Source organism: Scyliorhinus torazame, chromosome 1 (assembly GCF_047496885.1).
Source record: "Scyliorhinus torazame isolate Kashiwa2021f chromosome 1, sScyTor2.1, whole genome shotgun sequence".
Lineage (NCBI taxonomy): Eukaryota > Metazoa > Chordata > Chondrichthyes > Carcharhiniformes > Scyliorhinidae > Scyliorhinus > Scyliorhinus torazame.
In genome coordinates this window covers 16,619,948-16,643,697 of record NC_092707.1, presented here as the reverse complement: position 1 = coordinate 16,643,697, position 23,750 = coordinate 16,619,948, and the positions used below count along the sequence as shown (strand labels likewise).

At 48.5% G+C, this 23,750-nt stretch overlaps 1 protein-coding gene across 6 annotated transcripts in view; it reads left to right on the top strand.

Moving 5' to 3' along the window:
- tango2 (transport and golgi organization 2 homolog (Drosophila)) overlaps positions 1-23,750 on the top strand; it is a 368,109-nt gene that overhangs the window by 335,725 nt on the left and 8,634 nt on the right. For all 6 annotated transcript variants that reach the window (XM_072471054.1, XM_072470802.1, XM_072470976.1 and 3 more), the window contains one exon: positions 10,432-10,536. In XM_072471054.1, coding sequence (XP_072327155.1) covers positions 10,432-10,536 — 105 coding nt within the window. The remainder of the gene's footprint in view (positions 1-10,431; positions 10,537-23,750) is intronic.

Below are 23,750 nucleotides of genomic sequence, written 5' to 3'. Positions count from 1 at the left end.
ACATGCTGCTGTGCAGAGAGACCTGGGTGTGCTAGTGCATGAGTCGTAAAAAGTTGGTTTACAGGTGCAACAGGTGATTAAGAAGGCAAATGGAATTTTGTCCTTCGTTGCTAGTGGGATGGAGTTTAAGACTAGGGAGGTTATGCTGCAATTGTATAAGGTGTTAGTGAGGCCACACCTGGAGTATTGTGTTTAGTTTTGGTCTCCTTACTTGAGAAAGGACGTACTGGCACTGGAGGGTGTGCAGAGGAGATTCACTAGGTTAATCCCAGAGCTGAAGGGGTTGGATTACGAGGAGAGGCTGAGTAGACTGGGACTGTACTCGTTGGAATTTAGAAGGATGAGGGGGGATCTTATAGAAACATATAAGATTATGAAGGGAATAGATAGGATAGATGCGGGCAGGTTGTTTCCACTGGCGGGTGAAAGCAGAACTAGGGGGCATAGCCTCAAAATAAGGGGAAGTAGATTTAGGACTGAGTTTAGGAGGAACTTCTTCACCCAAAGGGTTGTGAATCTATGGAATTCCTTGCCCAGTGAAGCAGCAGAGGCTCCTTCATTAAATGTTTTTAAGATAAAGATAGATAGTTTTTTGAAGAATAAAGGGATTAAGGGTTATAGTGTTCGGGCCGGAAAGTGGAGCTGAGTCCACAAAAGATCAGCCATGATCTCATTGAATGGTGGAGCAGGCTCGAGGGGCCAGATGGCCTACTCCTGCTCCTAGTTCTTATGTTCTTATTACAAAATGACCCATCTTCAGTTCTTCACACAGTCCTGTTGCTTGCTTGCTGGAGTAATCTCACCTCTATGATTTTGCACCCAAAGCATTGATGTGCCGGACGCATGACCTTCTCTCTGCCGCTGCCTCTGGCGGAAAGACTCTTCATTCGTATTTAAAGGCTGGCTGCAGCCGACATTCTTTTTTTAACTTTGCAACTTTATTTCTAATACCTAATTTTTCCAAATTTATGACTTTTTACTGCTAAAAATTAAAACAACATCAGTTGAACATGTGCATCCTTACATTTACATACAGTATTTGTTTTAAATATATTCCCATTTCTTTAGAAATGTAACCAGTTATGGAACAAAGTAAAATCTTGTTTTTACTTTACAAACTCCGACTTTAGAGGCGATGAAGTAACTTGTCAAACATGCACAATGTCACACTATTTCTTACTGGTTCCACTGCATTGCACTATCCAAACATCCAAGTCACCTCCTGCTCCATTCTCACCAAAAGTTCTGACTTCCTGGTTTCCAGAGCGTGGTGACACAATGTGATGACTGTAGGTTTCTTCCAGTGTTCACATATGTCAGACCTATTGACTGGCCTCAGTTAATCAGTATTCTGATAAACCTGGCCTGGCTTCCTCTCACTCTATCCACCCCAGTCACAGACCACTTCCCGACCAGTACTTACCGTCGTGGGAGTGCAAACGGACGTTGTGCTGGTCGTTGAATGGATTGACCAAATTGCCACAGGTTGCATACTGCCGATCGATGGTGGGGGACGAGCCGACCAGCGCGCAAAGGACGATCAATAGAGCGGAGCTCCAAGCTGGGGCCACCACTGTTAGTATCGCGTCCACGTGGATGCCGTCAGCCCCCACCACCACTCTGCGCTCGGTGACCAGCACACAGCCCAGCCTCGTGCCGCCTGCCCCCTCAAACACCGCAACCAATCGGTGGCTGCTCGCGGCCAGCATTCTTAAAATCTGGTCGCGGCAGTTGCGAACTTCTTCCCACGATTGGGACGCCACAACCGATTGCCCCCCATCCCTCGAGATACCCGCCCGCAATCCACCTGTGGGTCGTGACCCTGAGTTTGAAAAACCCTGCTCTATCTCCACCTGCCGCCACCCCTAGAACCTCGCATCCAACCCCGCTGACGCAAATCTATGATTGTCACAAATCGTCGCCCAAATGCCTTCCAATCCAAAGTGCTGTCGACACTGGTTCCAAATCCTCAGTACTGATACCATCACCGGACTCGTTGAGTACCAAACCGGCGAGAATGGGTGGGGTGCCAACAACAGCACCCTCAGACTGGACCCCTTACACAAGGCCACCTCCATCTGCCCCCAAACGGACCACACCTCCCATGTCCTAGCCGCTGCAATGTTTGCTGCCCACGAGTAATTCAACAAGCTTGGCAATATGAACCCCCCCTTCCCTCCACCCGCTGTTGAACTCTCTCCAAGAACATCCTCCTCACCCAAGGAGCCTTCCCTGCCCTCACAAACCTCAAAATCATCCCATTCGCCTTCCTAGAAAGGAACAAAAATCAAGAGATTCTTGAATACAAACTAAACTTCGGCAGCACCGTCACCTTCACTGTCTGCACCCACGGCCCCAAAGACAATGGCAGCACATCCCACCTCTTGAGGTCCGCCTTCATTCCCTCCACCAGCCGTGCCAAGTTCAGCTTCTGCAGCTCTGCCCAACTCCACGCCACCTGTATTCCAAGATAGCAAAAGCTCGCCCCCACCACCTGAAACGGCAGTTCCCCCAGCCTCCTCTCCTGCATTAATTGGGAACACCTTACTTTTCCCCATATTCAGCTTATACCCCGAAAAGCAGCAAAACTCGCCCAGAATCCCCATGATCGTATCGAAGTTCCCAACAGGGTCCGAAATATACAACAGGAGATCAGCTATGTACAAAGAAACTCAGTTGTCAACACCCCCACGCTCAATTCCCCTCCACCATCTTGACCCCTTAAGTACCACTGTCGTTGTTTTAATTTTGAGCGGGGGGGAAGAAAGATTTTACAGAAATGAGAGGGGACTTGACTGAGGTGAAGTGACCAACACTGCCAAAGGATCAATGAGTGGGAAACCAGTGAGAAGCACTAAAAAGCGAGATCCTAAATATGCAAAGTAGAGGTGTCCCTCCAAGAATACGAGTGGTACTGCCAAATCTCGACCCCCCCTGGATGTCCAGAGGAATACAGGGAAAGATCAAATAGAAAAAAAAAGTGTACGATAGGCACAAAGGACTAAGCACTGCAGATAGCCCAGACGAGTATAGGAAGTGCAGGGATAAAGTAATAAAGGAAATAAGGAAATCAAAGAGAGGCCATGTAAAAAGATTAGCAAGTAAAGTTAAAGAAAACCCAAAGATGTTTTACCAATATATTAATGGTAAAAGGTTAGTTAATGAAAAAGTGGGACCTATCAAAGATGAAGAGGGGAACTTGTGTGTAGACGCAGAGGCTGTGGGAAATGTTTTAAATGGATATTTTGTCTCCGTGTTTACAAAGGAAATGGATGATGCAGATACAGTCGTCCTGGAGGAACACTGTGAGATATTGAATAGGATAATCCATAAAGAGAGAGGAAGTACTTGAAGGGTTGGAATTTTTGAAAGTTGATAAGTCACCAGGACCAGATGGATTGTTTCTGAAGCTACTGAAGGAGGTCAGGGAGGAGTTAACAGATGCTCTGAGGATGATTTTCCAATCCTTGCTAGATAGAGGGGAGGAACCAGTGGACTGGAGAAATGCAAACGTGGTTCCATTGTTTAAGGGATCGTCAAACAATCATAGGCCAGTTAGTCTTACATCTGTAGTGGGCAAATTAGTAGAATCAATTCTGAGAGATAGGATTAACTGTCACATAGAAAGGCATGGACTAGTCAGGGATAGTCAGCATAGATTTGTTAAAGGAATATCTTACCTCGCGTTCATTAACATAGGGATTGAATTTAAGCTCGCGTTCATTAACAGAGGGATTGAATTTAAGAGCCGTGAGGTGATGATGCAGCTGTACAAAACTTTGGTAAGGCCACATTTGGAGTACTGTGTACAGTTCTGGTCGCCTCATTTTAGGAAGGATGTGGAAGCTTTGGAAAAGGTGCAAAGAAGATTTACCAGGATGTTGCCTGGAATGGAGAGTAGGTCTTACGAGGAAAGGTTGAGGGTGCTAGGCCTTTTCTCATTAGAACGGAGAAGGATGAGGGGCGACTTGATAGAGGTTTATAAGATGAACAGGGGAATAGATAGAGTAGACAGTCAGAGACTTTTTCCCCGGGTGGAACAAACCATTACAAGGGGACATAAATTTAAGGTGAAAGGTGGAAGATATAGGAGGGATATCAGAGGTAGGTTCTTTACCCAGAGAGTAGTGGGGGCATGGAATGCACTGCCTGTGGAAGTAGTTGAGTCGGAAACATTAGGGACCTTCAAGCAGCTATTGGATAGGTACATGGATTACAGTAAAATGATAGTGTAGATTTATTTGTTCTCAAGGGCAGCACGGTAGCATTGTGGATAGCACAATGCTTCACAGCTCCAGGGTCCCAGGTTCGATTCCAGCTTGGGTCACTGTCTGTGCGGAGTCTGCACGTCCTCCCCGTGTCTGCGTGGGTTTCCTCCGGATGCTCCGGTTTCCTCCCACAGTCCAAAGATGTGCGGGTTAGGTGAATTGGCCAATGAAAAATTGCCCTTAATGTCCAAATTGCCCTTGGTGTTGGGTGGAAGTGTTGAGTTTGGGTAGGGTGCTCTTTCCAACAGCCGGTGCAGACTCAAAGGGCCGAATGGCCTCCTTCTGCACTGTAAATTCAATGATAATCTATGATTAATCTAGGACAAAGGTTCGGCACAACATCGTGGGCCGAAGGGCCTGTTCTGTGCTGTATTTTTCTATGTTCTATGTTACCTCACAAATTTGATTGAATTCTTTGAGGAAGTGACAAGAAGGGTTGATGAAGGTAGTGCAGTGGATGTTGTGTACATGGACTTTAGCTTGGCATTTGACAAGGTCTCACGGCTTAGTAACAGGAAACAAAGGGTAATGGTCAATGGCTGCCCTTGCAAATTGAAAGGTATTTCAAGTGTGTTCCACAGGGCTCGATGTTGGGACCCTCACTGTTTGTGTTATATATTAACGATTTGGACATGAACATGGCAGGGCAAGATTGAGAAATTTGCAGACGACACCAAGATTGGCCGAGTGGTGGACAGTGTAGAGGATAGCTAATATCTCCAAAATGATATAGATGGGTTGGTGGAGTGGGCGGTAAAGTGGCAGATGGAATTTAACACAGAGAAGTGTGAGGTCATGCATTTAGGGAGGTCAAACAGTTATAGGGAGTGCATAAGAAATGGGAATATACTAAGAGGGGTAGATGAAGTGAGAGATATTGGCATACAAGTACAAAGGTCCCGAAAGGCAACAGTTCTAGTAGACAAGGTTGTAAAGAAAGCATATGGAATGGTCTCCTTCATTGGCAAATATAGAATATAAAAGTACGGCTATAATGTTAGAATTGTATAAAACACCGGTGAGGCCGCAACTGGAGTATTGTGCGCAGTTCTGGTCACCACATTCAGGAAGGATGTTATTACTCTGGAGAGAGTGCAGAAGAGTTTACAAGAATGGTGTCAGGGCTAGTAAAGTGTAGCTACACGGAGAGATTGGATAGGTTGTGGTTATTTTCCTTGGAGCAAAGAGGGCCGAGGGGTGACTTAATTAAGGTGTACAATATTATGAGGGGAAGAGAAAAAGTGGACAGGATAAAATTGTTTCCCTTGGCGAAGAATTCCAAAACCAGGGGATAAGTGGCAGAAGGTGTAATGGGGATATGAGAATTTTTTTACGCAGAGGGTAGTGGGAGCCTGGAATTCGCTGCCCGAGTTGGTGGTAGAGGCAGAGACCCTAAACTCTTTTTAAAAAGGACCTGGATCTGCACCGTAAGTGCTGTAAGCTACAGGGCTATGGACCGGGTGCAGGAAGGTGGGTGTCCTCGGGCTGGCATGGACAAGATGGGCCAAATGGTCTCCTTCTGTGCTGTAACTTTTCTATGGTTCGATGGAGTCGTGGTCTGACAAAGTACAGAGATCCCAACCTTAGCTGTTTTAAAAGTGTAAATCAACCACTTCTGCCTCACGGTGCTGTGGATCCGGGTTCGATCCCGGCCCCGGGACACTGTGCGTGTGGAGTTTGCGCATTCTCCTCGTGGGTCTCACCTACACAACCCAAAGACGTGCAAGGCAGATGGATTGGCCACGCTATGTTGCTCCTTAATTGGAAAAAAAGGAGGGAAAACTTTTGGGGGAAAAAAGGTGTAAATCAGGTTGAATATTATAAAATGGCCCTCGCCCGTCTCCTGAAATGTGGTTCAGAGTAACATTGGGGTAGACCTGGGAACAGACAATTTTCCCACACTGTGGTTGGTGCATGTTTCAAGTGTAAGGACAGCTGCACTTATTCAGCTTTGCTGAACTAGCCTTAAGATGTCTGCCTCCAGAGGCAGCCTCATGGTATAGTCATATGACCACATAAAACCAGATATGTCAATCAGAGAGGTTACATTTCAAAACCCAAATAGTGCATACCCTGAGGAAGCCATGGGAATATTGGGAAAAGCAGTGTTGAAACTTCACAGGGTACATTGATCAGCGGAGTATTTGGTGTGCAAAAGGCCTTGTTTCAAATCCCAACTTTGGTTTTATTATGAACTCTAAAAGAGAGCTTTTTATTTTGGATCTGAATACGGTGGATCTCTTCTTCACCTCCATTTCCAAGGTTGTAGGTTTAAACCCCGTTCCAGGACTTGGAGTCATTTTTAAAAAAAATCTTTTTATTCTCCTCATTTCCAACATTTTCATCAAATATACAACAAAAGAAAACAAACAAAAACAAACACAGTACCAATCCCCCAAACAGCATTCCATTTCAGTATACAGATATCACCCCTACATTCCAAGTAAAAATGAAATAAAAATGAAATAGAGGCTTTTTCCCAGGGTAGAGGGGTCAATTACTAGGGGGGCATAGGTTTAAGGTGCGGGAGGCAAGGTTTAGCGGAGATGTACGAGGCAAGTTTTTTACACAGAGGGTAGTGGGTGCCTGGAACCCGCTGCCGGAGGAGGTGGTGGAAGCAGGGACGGTAGTGACGTTTAAGGGGCGTCTTGACAAATACATGAATAAGATGGGAATAGAGGGATATGGACCCAGGAAGTGCAGAAGATTTTAGTTTAGACGGGTAGCATGGTCGGCGCAGGCTTGGAGGGCCGAAGGGCCTGTTCCTGTGCTGTACTTTTCTTTGTTCTTCTTTTGTTCTTTGAAAGTTAACAATCAATCAGTGAACAGTGTACTCAAGAGCAATAATAACCCCAGCCCCCACCCCCCTTCCGCTCCCCTAATGTTCGATGAGGGGCTGTTTAGCACAGGGCTAAATCGCTGGCTTTGAAAGCAGACCAAGGCAGGCCAGCAGCACGGTTCGATTCCCGTAACAGCCTCCCCGAACAGGCGCCGGAATGTGGCGACTAGGGGCTTTTCACAGTAACTTCATTTGAAGCCTACTTGTGACAATAAGCGATTTTCATTTCATTTCATGACAACCAATTCTCGAAGTGCATAATAAACAGTCCCCATGAATTGTAGAACCTTTCCTTCAACCCCCTCAGCTCAAACCTCACCTTCTCTGGAGTCAGGAATTCCAGTCGATCCTCCCGCCAAGCCGTCAAAAATGGGAGTCATGATCGAGACTAACACTTCAGCGCTATTTGTTTCTGAATTCCTGTATGCATCAAAGCCACCAATTAAATGCATTAATATGGCAGTTTCCAAAATAAAAAGTACACAGTAGAAGCTCACTCAGTGAAGTTGACATACAAATGCAACTGTTCTGCTTCTCTGTCTAAACTGTTGTCATGGTGTCAGTCTGGTTAAAATAAAAAAACATAATACTTGTTTTAAACTAACACATTTACAAGTCTGTTGAATGTTTATGCGTGAACGCCATTAATTTGACATTCCACAGCATTGTTTTAAATTGGCCATTTTTATGTTTTGCCCATGTTTACTCCTGTATTCTCTCGACGCTCGCCAATGCTAACACCCCTTTGGGGTGACTGTTAACCGCAATCCAAACCCGGGCTCTCGGGGAGGAATGCTGTGTCACTCGGGCACCAGTAATTCTTGCCCAGGTTTATAGGTGAGTGTTATTGGGTATTACTGCATATCAGATGATGCACGTACTGTGGAAAAGTTTTTTTTTAAATATTTTATTAAGGCACATATAATTTTTAACAACAATTTTCAAGAGGAAAACAAACAACAGAACAAATTACACCCACCCAACCAACAACCAATGTGGCTTGCATACACAGTTCCCACTTTCCCACTAAATGTTTCCCACCTCAACTAACCCCCTCTGCCTCCCTTTCATTTTACTCCCCCCCCCCCCCCTTATATCTGCTGACAGCTTAGTTTTCCCCAAATATGTCAATAAACGGCTGAGAAAAACAGTTTTCATAATTTGTTTTATACCTGTCTTCATCAGCTAGGTGAAGAGGTTGTGAGCCTTTTCCTCAAGTTAACATCTGTTTGGCACAGCCTCGATGTTTTAGCAAGATTATGATTCCATTCAGATTATTTTTCATTGAACTAATCAAATAAATGCGATAGGATCTTTTCTACATTCAACTGAATTTCAGTAACATTGTGGCTTTCAATTTAAAAAAAAAAAATGTTTTTATTCTCCATTTTCACATTTTCCTTCAAAATTTACACCCCACCCACAGACAGCAAACGGTAACAAATACAAAATCAATCCCCTTAACAATAACAACGATCCCATCCTCCCACCACCCCAAACAACTGCCCACCTGTCAATATATGCATCCAATAAAGCAAACCCTCCCACGGTGGAAACAAAAAACAAAGGAGAAAAAGAAAAAGGAGTCCGGGACCGCCCATGGTCACCATTAACCTATAGAGTCCACTCCCCCTCCCCCCCCCCTACACGCAATGCCATCCAACCTCTGAAAGAGTACCGCACATGATACCCAAGAGTTGTAAACCCCCCCACCCCAACTCCTCCCGTCCACTGTCTCTTGTAAAACTCCTCCCCCCAACCTCGGTTCCTTCCCCCAACTTTCCACCCCGGCTGGACAATTCGGACCCTGTTCTGCCAGGCTCCTATGGCCGCAGCCCCTCCCCCACCTCACTCCCGTTCACGCCGGCTTAAACCGGCCAGCGTGGGAGGTCCCCGCCCGGGTCCCTTTCCCCCTTGCCCGGCCCTAGGAAAGCCCAGAAATCCCCTTCTAGCACACAAACCCCGCATATCCATCTACACCCCAAATAGACCTCATTTCGAGGGAAAGTCCCATCACTTCCCTTGTCCAAATATATACCACATTGGCTCCTTTAGCCTCTACACCCGCGCGCAGTGATACAAAAAAGAAGAAAATACAGTCATGAGGTTACATCGGCACATGGCCATTTCTCAATTTCTCAGTTCTGCCACAGTCCTTCTGCCTTTGCAAACTCCTCCGCTGCTTCCGCCGTTCCAAAATAAAAGTCCTTGAGCTTGTAAGTCACCCTCAGCTTCGCTGAATATACAATGCCGCACTGCACCTTGCTAATGTACAGTGCCCTCTTCACCCGGTTGAAGGCAGCCCGCCTCCTCGCCAGCTCCACCGTAAAGTCCTGGTATACACGTATACCAGCTCCAGCCCACTGCACCACCCGCTTCTGCTTGGCCCAGCACAGGACCTTCTTCTTCACACTGTACCTACGGAAGCACAGAGTCACTACCCTTGGCGACTCACTCGCCTGTGGTACAGGCCTCCACGACCGGTGAGCCCGATCCAGCTCATATCGGGAGGGATCCTCCCCCTCCCCCAATAGTTTCACCAGCATCGCGGCAAAATACTCAGTCGGCTTCGGTCCTTCAACTCCTTCGGGCAGCCCCACAATCCTCAAATTCTGTCGCCTGGTTTCGGTTTTCCAGGTCTTCCATTTTTCCTCGCAGATCCTTGTTAATCTCCATCACCTTCCACATCTCCTTCCCCATCAAGGTAAGCTGATCACTGTGCTGCAATAACGTCTCCTCCACTTCCTTCAGTGCCTCCCGTTGCTCTCGCACCTCCGCCACTGTGCTCGCCACCGCCGTCGCCATCGCCTCCTCCACTAACACACTCAAAACCTCCCTCATCTCCTTCCTCATTGTCTCCATGTATTTTGTAAACTGCCTTTCGAATTCCGCAGCCATCACCTTAGTTATTTCTTCAGCCGTAAGCAATGCGGCCTCCCCTGGTGCTCCAGCCTCCATTTTCCTTGGTGACCCCGTGGTGACCTTTCCACTCCCCGACGGACCTTCAGCTGTTTTTTTTACGGCCGTCTTTTTGCTCACCCTCAACATTTTTCTTTACTGTGCCTTCACTGTACCTCCTCCGTGCCTTCTACCTGCTTATGCCGCCTCCGTGGACCCTGGGACCGGGCTTAAAGCCCCGAAAATGCCGTTCCCGAATGGGAGCCCTCCATTGTGCGGCTGCCTCCCGCCCGCCGTCACCGGAAGTCTCTGTGGTAAAGTTAAAGGAAAGAAAACCTCATGGTAGCAGATTAAAATCTAAGCAGCTTGACTGCATAATTGGTCGTTGCGCTGTTTGACAATTGATTTTTGTCATTTTATTACCAGCCAAATGCCAGCTACAGATATCGAGGAGCAGGGTCAGGACTTCATTCGACCGATCCTGAAGGAGATATCAGCCTTGTTTGTCCGCACTTCCTCTTATGGCACCCGGTGAGTTCTTCCTGTTGGGTTGGAATCAGCATTGTTCTATTTTACCGGTGGTATCAGAGCTCAGCAATGATGAACTAACCATCCATATCACACAAGAGGGTCCTCAGACAGGCATCTAGACTTGAAAGGCAAGTTGAACTCTCATTAGCTGATGCCCTCAATTCTGCTGTTTGATCATAATTTCCATATTGCCTTGTTTTTCTTGTAATGTCTGCAACATTGGGAGTAATTTTAGCCCCTCAAATGGGTTGGTTTAGGTTGAGTGAGAAGTTAAAATGTAAAGCATTTCCCAAACCCAACCCTTGTCAACACTTCCCGTTTGAATGATCGTAACACTGCTGCCGCATTGGCGGAACACAACTGGGAGCTGAGCCCCTCAATCTGGGTGGCTGAGCCACGAAACAGGTGCATGGCACTGAGGACCTGCGATTAGTTTCAGCAGGACCTGAGGAAACATGTCCTTTGAGGTTTCCTGTTTGCGAAATTGCCCCCTCAGAATCTATTCAGTATGTTTCAATAAGAGCACCCCATATTCTTCAAAACTCCAATGTGTGTAGACCCAACCTGCTCAATGTTTCCTCATTAGACAACCCCTTTACCCCAGGAAACAGCTTAGTGAACGTTCTATGAACAGCCTCCAATACAAGGATATCCCTCAATTAAGGAAACCAAAGCTGGACACAATCCTCTGGGTACGAACTCACCAATGTCTTTTATAGCTGTAGCAAAACTTCCCCCTCTTTATAATCCAACTCCCTGGCATACCTGCATGCTAATTTTTTAAAATAAATTTAGAGTACCCAATTATTTTTTTCCAATTAAGGGGCAATTTAGCGTGGCCAATCCACCTAGTCTGCACATCTTTCGGGTTGTGGGGGTGAAACCCACGCAGACACGGGGAGAATGTGCAAACTCCACACAGACAGTGACCCAGAGCCGGGATCGAACCTGGGACCTCGGCGCCGTGAGGTAGCAGGGCTAACCCACTGCGCCACCGTGCTGCCCTGCATGCTAACTTTTTAATGATACATGTACAAGGACATCCATGTCCCTTTGTACTGTAGCATTCTGCAGTCTCACTCTGTTTAAATAATATTCTGCTCTTGTATTCTTTCTAACAAAGTGGACAACCTGACAGTTTCCCACATTATGCTCCATCGGTCACATTTTTGCCCACTCACTTAACCTGTCTGCATCCCTTGAAGAATGTTTGGTTGGACCTTACAACTTGTTTTTCGTTGTGCCACCAGCATATTTGGCTTCAGTACACTCAGTTCCTTCATCTATGTTATTAATACAAGTTGTAAGTAGTTGAGGCCCCAGAACCGATCCCTGTGTCACTCCACTAGATACAGTTGTCAACTTGAAAACATTCCATCTATCCCAACACTCTGTTTCTTATTAGTTGGCCTATCCATGTTGATATATTAATCCCAACATCCTGAGTTCTTAACTTGGGTTGTGAGCTTTTGTAGCACTGTATCAAATGCTTTTGGAAATACAAATACACAACAATTACTGGTTCCCCTTTATCCGTCTTGCTTGTTACAGTCTCAAAAAACTAATAAATGACGAGGTGGCACCATGGTTAGCACTGCTGCCTCACAGCATCAGGGATCCCGGTTCAATTCCTGTGCACATTCTCCCAATGTCGCCGTGGATTTCCTCCGGGTTCTCTGGTTTCCTCCCACAATCCAAAGATGTACAGGTTAGGTAGATTGCCATGCTAAATTTCCCCTTAGTATCCAAAGATGTGTAGGTTAGGTGGGGTTAGTGATAGGGTGAGGGAATGGGCCTCGGTAGGATGCTCTCTGTCAGAGGGTCGTTGCAGACTCGATGGGCCAAATGGCCTCCTTCAGCACTGTAGGAATTTTCTGGTTCTATGGTCCCACTCAGACAGTCATCCAAGATTGGAATCAAACCCGGGTCCCTGGCGCCTTGAGGCAGCAGTGCTAACCATTGTGCCACCGTGCCGCCCTAAATAAACTTTATTACTAACACAGGATTAAACTAACTTTAACATCATACAAAGAGTAGCTTTCAATTGCCAGTTAAACAATGCTTAACAATAAAATGAAACACTTCAACGCCTCACTACTATCTTTTTATCAACAATGAAGCAAATCGAACTCAAGTCAAAAAACACTTTTAACTAGAGGTAGCAAACACAAGGGGCTGGATTCTCCGCTGTCGGGATTCTCCGTTACGCTGACAGCGCATCCACGCCCAGGGATTCCCGACGGCGTGGGGCTGCCCACGTTGGCTGGGTGGAGAATCCCGCTGCCGGCGGGGGCGTGCTGGTGCGGCGGGACGGGGATCCCGCCCAGCATTTCTTGCCAAATATTGGATAGAGATCTTTTGAGACTTCTTGAAGAGGGAGACTTGACCCCCTGTCAGAAAAATGCAGAATCTCTGGCTGTATTCTCTATTCTTCAAAACAGCCTCTCAGCTCGCCATTCAGGCACTGGCTCCTCCCGTTAGCTCCATCATCTCTACCCCGCCAACTGGGTTATGACCATCTTACTGAGGATAAATGCAGTGGGCACAATTTACCAGCCTCGTTGTGCCCGCCTTGGTGACGCAATGAGGCCGTTGAATCTTGCGAAAGACCACTCGCGAGATTCGAACAGTTGAGACGTCTCACTAGATACAACTGAACCTAGTGAGGCATCGAGATCCAGATCAGCATATTTAAATAAGCCGTCCGGCTCATTTGAATATGTCTGCATCGGAGTTTCCCTGCATCCAGGAACTAACGGCCTCCCCAGTAATGCCTCGACCAAGCACCGTTTAGCACTGATCCACACAAACATTGATACGGCCAACAGCACCTGAGGTTTTCCAAGCCATTGGAGATCTTTGGTTGGTTGGGGACACGGCAGGATTGCCCTCTGGCTCTCCTTCTGGCACTCGGGCACCTTTGCACTGCCAGCTGGGCACATTGGCATTGCCACCCTGGCACTGCCGAGGTGCCCATGTGGCACTGCTTGGTTGGCAGGGGCACTGCCAGTGTGCGAGGGTGACCATGCCAGGGCTCCCATGTGCCAAGGTGGCACTGTCAAGGGTCAGGGCCTGAGGGGGCCCATGCCCATGGAAAGGGGATGAGGGGGTTATGAAGAGTGATGGGCGGGTATGAAGAGGCATCATGAAGGTTGGGGGATTAAGGGTGCGGGTCCTGAAGGTGGGGGGCAAAACGGGGAGGAGTGGAGCACTGCAAAGGGTGGCCCTCACTTGGGAAGGGGGTATTGCCCATGTGTGCGGAGAGTGACATTGCCCATGGAAGGGGTAATGGGGGACCCTCATGCTCACTTAGAGATTGGGGCACCATTGCAAAATGACGGCCCGATCTCTGAGGAGCTGGTCTGGCTGACGGCTTGACTAGAGAGAAGCTCCCCAAGGCCCAAAAATGACTTGAGTGTGGTTTGAATAGTGTTGCAAGAAACACGCCACCAAGCGCGCCCAAAATGACACTTAGAAATATTTTAGTTGAATTCCACCCTATGTCTTTAATTATCTACTCCCAGGGAACCTTCTTTCTACAAACAAAATTGCATTAGCCATATTCAGGTAAAAAATATACATGATTGAATGAATTATTAACTTACATTTACAATGCTTTAGTTATCCTTCTGTAGCCACAAAATCTGACCGTCTTTCAAACCAGGATATTCTAAACATTACTGCAGCAGTCACATACACATCCTAACCCAGGCCATTACTGCACCAGATACATATAATACAATATGGGCGGGATCCTCCATTAGCCGGCACTGAAATCAGAAAGTGCGATTGGGCGTAAAAAGGCTTTCGACGGCAAAATCGCAACAGGCCCCGATTCTCCAGAACCTCGAAAACAGCGTCAATTTGTTTTGCTCCTCATGTGCAGTGGGCACCGTTTGCATGCCATTAGTTGGCTCGATCCAGTTTTCTCCGGGGCCTCCACGATTCTCCGCCTCCGATGGGCCGGGTTCCCGACGGTGTGGTTCACTTGTGCTTTTAAAAATCGTGAAACCGGCGTGGCGGCTGCTGATAGTTGTGCCGCTGGCCGGGGGGCTTCTACCTGGGCTGGGGGAACAGTGGGGGGGGGGGGGGGGGGGCAGGAGGTGGGCTGTGGGGGGGGTTGGATGGACATGGAACACCAATGCCACAGCCGGCAAGGCAGCCATGCAGCTGCGCACACCGCGAACAGCCCACTTTGAACCTGGTGCCAGGGGTCGTATAGGTGTCCTACCGGGGCACCCCCCTGGCCCCAGACGACCGATCAGCTGTATGGGTGCACTCCAACACAACCAGTGCCATCTTGTTGGCTGGGATGAGTGTGTGTGGGGAGTGTAATGTTTATGTGCGGCTGCAGCTTGTCAGCTTTCCGAGTGTCAATCATGAACCCGGCGAATCCCGCACCATTTTTCATCAGAATTGATTGTGTTCCACGCGGCACCGGTGATAGCCCCTTAATAGTAGCAGAATCGGTGCAGGTGTGGCGCCGTTTTTTTGTGAAAGTCCACAGATTCTCTGTTGGCGTCAACACTTAGTCTCAGAAACAGAGAATCCAACCCGATATCTGACATTCCTACATTCATCAGGTTTTGAGGGTAGTGGGTGCCTGGAACTCACTACCGGAGGAGGTAGTGGAGGCAGGGACGATAGGGACATTTAAGGGGCATCTTGACAAATATATGAATAGGATGGGAATAGAAGGATACGGACCCAGGAAGTGTAGAAGATTGTAGTTTAGTCGGGCAGTATGGTCGGCACGGGCTTGGAGGGCCGAAGGGCCTGTTCCTGTGCTGTACATTTCTTTGTTCTTTGTTCTTTATCTGTAGTCTGTACTGAATTCAGCTGCAGCAGTAGTGCTACTAAAATTGTCTCAAACATCTCCTATTATATGGAGGGTATATCGCCCATTTCTGATCATTAGCCATTGACCTCTCTTGGAAATGTGCGCATCTCAGCATTGGATGAAGTCGAATTGTGGTGCCTTTATAAAGGGGTACTGATCGGCGTCACGTAACCACTTGCTGGGGAGGCTGATGAATGGCGGGAGGCTGATGGATATTGGGTCGCTTTTGTTAATTGTCGGGAAATGGGGCTTAAGTTGTGATAATTGGTTTCTCGTCGCACCACGGCGAGATCCCAATTTCGCCTACGGGAGCAGGCCGGTTGCAAACTGTTTGGCGCCCGGCACAGATCTCGTCTTTTGGCCTCTCCAACTAATCACTGGCCTTGTTTTGCTTGAGCGAGAGTGTAACAAGGCCGGAGAATCACACCCTTTGATATGCCCTGTTGCAACACCTTTGTCTCCTTTGTCAGATGTTAAGATAACTGGCCTATGTTTTCCTGCTTTCTGCCTCCCCCACTTCTTGAACAAAGGAAGTTACATTTGCTATTTTCCAAACGAATGGAACATTCCCAAATCTAGGGAGTTTTGGAAAATTAAAACCAACACATCAACTCATTAGCCACTTCTTTTATGACCCTAGGATGAAGTCCATTACGACCTGGGGACTTGTCAACTGACACCTCCCAACAGTTTACTCAGTAAAGTCAAGTCGCCATATCCCAGATGACCAGAGGTTGCTTTTCTCCCTTTGAGGGAGAGAGCTTACTTATGGGGATTTAGCCCGAGGAACATCACACCTCAGGCGAGGAGCAAGTCTGAGAAGGTGGGGCCTTGGTGAATAACCTCAGTACTCAGAATTGACTCAGTACCACTTTCCTGGTGATCCTGATTTACCAGAGTTCCTCCCTTCCATTTTCTGATACACAGGAATGTTTGGAATGTTACTTATATCCTCAAAAGGGAAAACCAATGGTAAATAGCGGTTCAATTCATCTGCCATCTCCTTATTTTCCATGATTAATTCCCCAGACTCACTTTCTATAGATTCAATACTCATTTTGTTAACTCGTTACCATGTAAATATCTTGTTGGTCGTGAGACACATCAACTCCATACGCCCAGAAGGCCTTGATCCACTGCCATTCGCAAACCGCCGCAACCGGTCCACAGCAGATGCCATCTCCCTAGCCCTGCACCCGTCCCTGGAGCATCTCGACAACAAGGACTCCTACGTCAGGCTCCTGGACATTGACTACAGCTCCGCCTTCAACCCCATAATTCCAGCCAAGCTCATATCAAAACTCCAAAACCTAGGACTTGGCCCCTCCCTCTGAATTGGCTCATCGACGTCCTGACCCATAGCCCACAGTCAGTAAAGATAACAACAACAACACCTCCTCTACAATAGTCCTCAATACCGGGGATCCGCAAGACTGCATACTTAGCCCCCTACTATACTCCCTGTACACACAAGACTGTGTGCAAAATTCGGCTCCAACTCCATCTTCAAGTTTGCTGATGACACAACCATAGTGGGTCAGATCTCAAACAACGATGTGTCAGAGTGCAGCAGCGAAATAGAGAACCTACCAGTGTGGGGTAACGACAATAATCTCTCCCTCAATGTCAGCAAAACTAAGAAGCCGATCAACAGGGAGCGAAGTATCGTACACACCCATGTCTGCATTAATGGTGCCGAGGTGAAGATAGTTGGCAGCTTCAAATACCTAGGGGTGCACATTACCAACAATCTGTCCTGGTCCACCCACGTCAACGTAATGACCAAGAAAGCACAACAGTGCCTATACTTCCTCAGGAAACTAAAGAAATTCGGCATGGCCACATTGACGCTTACCAACTTTTACAGATGCACCATAGAAAGCATCCAATCTGGCTGCATCACAGCCTGGTATGGCAACTGCCCAGCCCAAGACCGTAAGAAACTTCAGAGAGTCGTGAACACAGCCCAGTCCATCACACGAACCTGCCTCCCATCCATTGATTCTGAGTACACTTCCCGCTGCCTTGGGAAAGCGAGCAGCATAATCAAAGATCCCTCTCACCCGAGTTATTCTCTCTTCCATCGGGCAGGGGATACAAAATTCTGAGAACACGCACGAACAGGTTCAAAAACAGTTTCTTCCCCGCTGTTACCAAACTCTTGAATGATCCTTTTAAGGACTGAACTGATCTCTCCACACATCTTCTCTACTGAGTAGTACTACACTCCGTATGCTTCATCCAATGTCTATGTCTTTACATTGCGTATTAATCATATGTCCTATGTTTTTCATGTACGGAGTGATCTGCCTGGACTCTACGCAGAACAATACTTTTCACTGTACTTTTGTACACGTGACAATAAACCTAAATCTACTATCTGCCTTCAAGACCTGAATTTTGCGGACTCTCCCTTCCCACCATCCAGAGAGTCGATGGAGAACGCATCCTCACTGACTCCCAACTGCCCCACAGCCATTTCACACTCAAATGAGTGTCAAGTGGCTGTAGGCGGGTATTCTGCCACTCACTAGGGAGGGTGTCCAGATAGCTCCCCAATCTCTGCAGTGAGAAGAGCTGTAATTGACAGAAGAGGTAGTGCACCTGTCCAAGGCCTTATCCCCCCCCCACACACACAACATGACATCGCTGGGTGGGTGGGAACTTGGGGGGAATCGTATTCCTTCAATTTCTACCCCCCATCTATTAACCCGACAGTGGGGGTGGGGGGTGAAATTCTGGCCGCCATTTCGAGCTCCCTTCCTCTTATTGGGCCAGGTTTTTAAAGAGTTGTCATTCACATCTCCTCAGAGGAGTCATGAATCCTCGTCTGCATGATGAGATCTTTTAAAATATAAGTTCAAAAGGTCCTCCTCATACCCACTCGACCAAACCCTGACTTCCCACCCACCCCCTGAGACACCTCACGTCCTCCATAATAAGCTATGGAACCTCCATGTCCATTGATCCACGAGAAACTATATCAAAGCTGTGAATCCTATAGGGACAGTAAGATGTATAAAAAAAGCTTTAAAAGGGAAACTCAGTCATAACATTCTACTTTATTGGAAAAAAAAGTCATTTCACTTCCAGCCTTTATAAGTGTCAATCAACTGAACCCTTTAAACAAAAAACAAACCACTGAAACTACTTAACCTTGTAAAATTGGCAGCAAAATTAGAGGGCTGAGTTGTTAATTGAGCGATATTTTCTCCAGGGCACAGGTGCTTCAACAAGCTTAATGGATGTCTGGGCTCGCAGCCAAGCACATATAGGCTTGGATCATATGTCAATGGGCATGGAATTGCCATATCTTGGCAGGGGAGTGAGGGCCATAAAGGTTGGTGGAAGGGCAAAGCTTGTCATTGGTGCCATAAGGGGCCATTGAGGGTGGATAAAATGGCAAAGCTTGTCATGTGGTACATGAAGAGCCAAAGGGGATGGGTGGGAGGACATAGCTTGACATAGGAGACATGAGGGGCCACGGGTGGGTGAGCGCATGAGGTGGCTGTGGTGTTGGGTGTTCTGACACACAGATGAGCCAACACGGTTGTATATGGTACAACGCTATTTTATTTAAACTTACTATGTACAGTTTTGTCTTGACACTCTGCACGTGGGGATTCCCTGTTTGTGATTTTGTAACAGCTCTTCTCCGTGTCTTTGTCCCCAGAGCTACTGACCACCAGGTGTCGTGCTCGTGCTTTTTATGTGGTTGGTGTTCTTGTGTGTGATTGGTTGTGGTGTTGTGTGCTCTGATTTGCCTGTTGGTGTGTCCATCATGATGTGTGTGTTTGAATATCATGACATCCCCCCTTTTTACAAAGATATGTGCCTACGTGGTAATAAATATGATCGCGTCGTGAGTGCATCTAAGAGTAATGTGTGTCGTGTACAGCATGTGCATATGACGGAACTATTTACATGGGGCGATGTCGGGTGCGTCACATGAACCAAGTTGTACCATAACATAACATGAATGCGAACGAGAGAAAAAAAAAACTTGAACAGTTGTCCAGTCAGACGATATCTGGAACGATAAACAACAACAGGTTATCATGTAAAATTGTGCAACTTGTTAGACATATGAACGGTATTATAAGTCCAGTCTAATGGGCTTGTGACGAGTTCGGGTTGACCGCCTCAAGGGTGGATCAAGAACCACCGGCTGCTGTGCAGGCATGGCCATGGGTGGCGATGGAAAGGGCGTGATCTGCGGCAGCTCCACAAAGTCATCCTCGGAAGCCTGTTGAGGATCTGGCGTGTGCGTACTGTGTGGCTGTGAGCGTGGAAGTCGACGAAGGGCGCGCCGATTGCGGCGACGCACTGAACCATCCGGCATGCGAACCAGGAACGAGCGGGGAGCCACTTGTCGGAGGACTTCGGCCGATGCTGACCAGCCACCATACGGTTGATGGACGCGTACTTTGTCTCCGGAGGACAGGGGGGGCAGGTCCGTCGCTCGTGTGTCGTACCGACTTTTCTGGCGATCACGCTGCATTTGCATGTTCCGAAGAACCGTCTCATGGTCTGTTGTTGGTGCCAGGATGGAAGGTACCGTCGTCCTGAGGGAGCGACCCATTAGTAGCTGCGCTGGCGAGAGACCCGTGGATAGCGGGGCCGATCGATAGGCCAGCAAGGCGAGGTTAAAGTCCGATCCGGCAGCAGCCGCCTTGCACAGGAGCCGCTTGGCGATGTGGACACCCTTTTCAGCCTTCCCGTTCGATTGTGGATGTAGAGGGCTGGATGTCACATGAGTGAAACCATATGCTGCGGCAAAGGACGACCATTCACGGCTGGCGAAACAGGGTCCATTGTCTGACATGACAGTCCTTGGAATGCCATGGCGAGCAAATGTTTCCTTGCAGGCCCCAATGACTGCGGACGACGTCAGATCATGGAGAGGCATGACTTCCGGGTAGTTTGAGAAGTAGTCTATAATAACGATGTAATCTCTGCCGAGCGCGTGAAATAGGTCAACACCCACCTTCGCCCAGGGGGACGTCACCATCTCGTGTGGTAGAAGCGTCTCCGGAGGATGCGCCGGCTGAAACCTCTGACAGGTTGTGCAGTTGAGCACCATGTTGGCTATGTCTTCATTAATACCCGGCCAATATACCGCCTCTCGGGCCCTTCGTCTGCATTTTTCGACGCCCAAGTGGCCTTCGTGTAGTTGATGAAGAATCATCTGGCGCATGCTGTGCGGAATAACGATCCTGTCTAATTTCATAAGGACCCCGTCTATGTTGGTAAGGTCATCTCGCACATTATAAAACTGGGGGCACTGCCCTTTGAGCCACCCTTCCGTCATGTGGCGCATCACTCGCTGCAGAAGGGGGTCAGTCGCCGTCTCTGCGCGTATGTGGGCCAGACTAGGATCATCAGCTGGCAGATTTGCTGCTGTCAGAGTTACGTGTGCCTCAATTTGACGCACGAACCCCTCCGCATCTGGTGGTGTGCTCACTGCTCGGGAGAGAGTGTCTGCCACGATGAGATCCTTCCCCGGAGTGTAGATCAGTTCGAAATCATACCTCCTGAGTTTAAGTAAGATGCGCTGGAGGCGAGGGGTCATGTCGTTCAGGTCTTTGTTAATGATGTTGACCAGGGGGCGTTGGTCAGTTTCAACCGTAAATCGTGGCAGGCCATAAACATAGTCGTGGAACTTGTCCAGTCCAGTTAACAAGCCCAGGCATTCTTTTTCTATTTGCGCGTAGCGCTGTTCGGTAGGGGTCATGGCTCGTGAAGCATATGCAACCGGGGCCCATGACGACGTGCTGTCTTTTTGCAGGAGTACCGCTCCAATACCCGATTGGCTGGCGTCTGTTGAGATCTTTGTAGGGCGAGTCGTGTCAAAGAACGCCAGCACTGGTGCCGTGACCAGTTTGTGCTTGAGCTCCTCCCATTCCCGCTGATGCGGTTGGTGCCAGTTGAATTCTGTCGATTTTTTTACGAGATGGCGCATATTCGTTGTATGAGAAGCCAGGTTGGGAATGAACTTCCCAAGGAAGTTGACCATGCCCAGGAATCTTCGGACAGCCTTCTTGTCAGCCGGCCGTGGCATGGCTGTGATGGCGCTAACTTTGTCTGCATCGGGACGGACCCCTGACCGTGAGATGTGGTCCCCGAGGAATTTCAGCTCCGTCTGGCCGAAGGCACACTTCGCACGGTTGAGACGCAGGCCATTTTGTCGTATGCGGGTGAAGACACGTCGTAGACGATGCATGTGTTCCTGCGGAGTGGTGGACCAAATGATGATATCGTCCACATATACACGTACCCCTTCGATGCCTTCCATCATCTGCTCCATAATGCGGTGGAAAACTTCAGATGCTGAAATGATGCCGAATGGCATCCGATTGTAGCAGAATCTGCCGAAAGGGGTGTTGAATGTGCATAGTCTTCGGCTGGCCGGGTCCAATTGGATCTGCCAAAATCCTTTGGACGCATCCAATTTGGTGAATATTTTGGCTTGCGCCATCTCGCTGGTGAGGTCCTCTCGTTTCGGGATGGGATAGTGTTCCCGCATGATGTTGTTATTCAGATCTTTAGGATCTATACATATGCGGAGCTCGCCAGAGGGCTTCTTTACACAGACCATGGAGCTGACCCATGGCGTGGGCTCCGTGACCCTGGATAGGACCCCTTGGTCCTGAAGATCCTGCAGTTGTAACTTGAGGCGGTCTTTGAGTGGCGCAGGAACCCTGCGAGGTGCGTGAACGATAGGGATGGCGTCCGGTTTGAGTCGAATCTTGTACGTGTATGGCAATGTCCCCATGCCTTCAAAAACCTCCTGGTTGTGAGCAAGGAGGGAATGGAGATTTGCGTGGAACTCAGCATCCGGGAAGTCGGATATCTCATCTGGAGAGAGAGACATAATGCGCTGTACCAGGTGAAGGACCTTACACGCCTGTGCGCCCAGTAACGAGTCTTTTGATGAGCCGACAACTTCGAAGGGGAGTGTGGCCATGTGCATCTTGTGAGTTATCTGTAGCTGGCAAGATCCTATGGACGGGATGACGTTCCCGTTATAGTCAACCATCTTGAGCCGGGATGGCGTGATGGGTGGTTTGACCTTCATGGCCTGGACTGCAGAATATGCAATCAGGTTGGCGGATGCGCCGGTGTCCAGACGGAAGGTGACGCGCGATCGGTTGACCGTCAGGGTGGCACACCACTCATCGGCTGGATTGATGGCATTGACCTTGTTGACATCGATGACGGAAACGCGGAAGGCATCCTGGTCATCTGCATCACTTAACTGGAAGTCTTGATGCGTGGGCTGGACGGTACTGACTTGTCTGCGAGATTGTCGGGGATGTGCCGGATCCATGGGTTGAGCCGAACGACAGTGGGCAGCGTAGTGGCCCATCTTGCCACATCTGAGGCACTGTCGGTTTTTTGCAGGACATTGCCCTTTTAAATGTAGAGCTCCACAATTGCCGCACGTCATGACGTCACGGCGTTCGTTGCGCCACTGCGCATGCGCAGTGCGATCTTGCGGTGGGCGCGCCTGCGCAGTGCGTCCCTCGATGTGGCCGTTATTTTTGGCGCGCACCAGCGCGGGAGACCGCGAAAAGCGCGGGAAGCGGCCGCTGTCGTCCGGGCCGTGAGTCGGGAAGTAATCGACGGTCTGGATGCGTTCGACGTCGTGGGCGACCTGGCTTGCCGATTCGACGGCTGGGGACCCCCTCCGTGCCAACTCGGACGCCTGAAATCGGGCAAAACGGCAGGTAGCATTTTCGTGGAGGACACAGGCTTCCACAGCAGATGCTAAGGTGAGGCTTTTTATTTTAAGAAGCTGCTGGCGTAGGCCACTAGAGGCAACGCCAAAAACAATCTGGTCCCTGATCATGGACTCTGTGGTGGTGCCGTAACCGCAGGACTGCGCTAGAATCCGGAGGTGCGTCAAAAAGGGTTGAAAAAGCTCCTCCTTACCTTGCAGGCGTTGCTGAAAGAGGTATCTTTCAAAACTTTCATTTACTTCAACTTTAATGTGCTGGTCCAGTTTGAGGATGACCGTGTCATATTTGGATTGGTTTTCGCCTTCTTCGAACACCAGTGAGTTGAAGACGTCGAGGGCGTGCTGACCTGCGTAGAAGAGGAGCATTGCAATCTTCGTTTCATCCGAGGCACTCTGTTTTTCGGTGGCACGGATGTACAGGTCAAATCGCTGCCTGAAGAGCTTCCAATTGGTACCTAGGTTCCCCGCGACTTGCAACGGCTGCGGTTTGTCGGTGCGGTCCATGTCCAGAATGGCAGGTTAGTTGGCAGGTATCGATCCACTCCTGTACCATGTGGTGTTGGGTGTTCTGACACACAGATGAGCCAACACGGTTGTATATGGTACAACGCTATTTTATTTAAACTTACTATG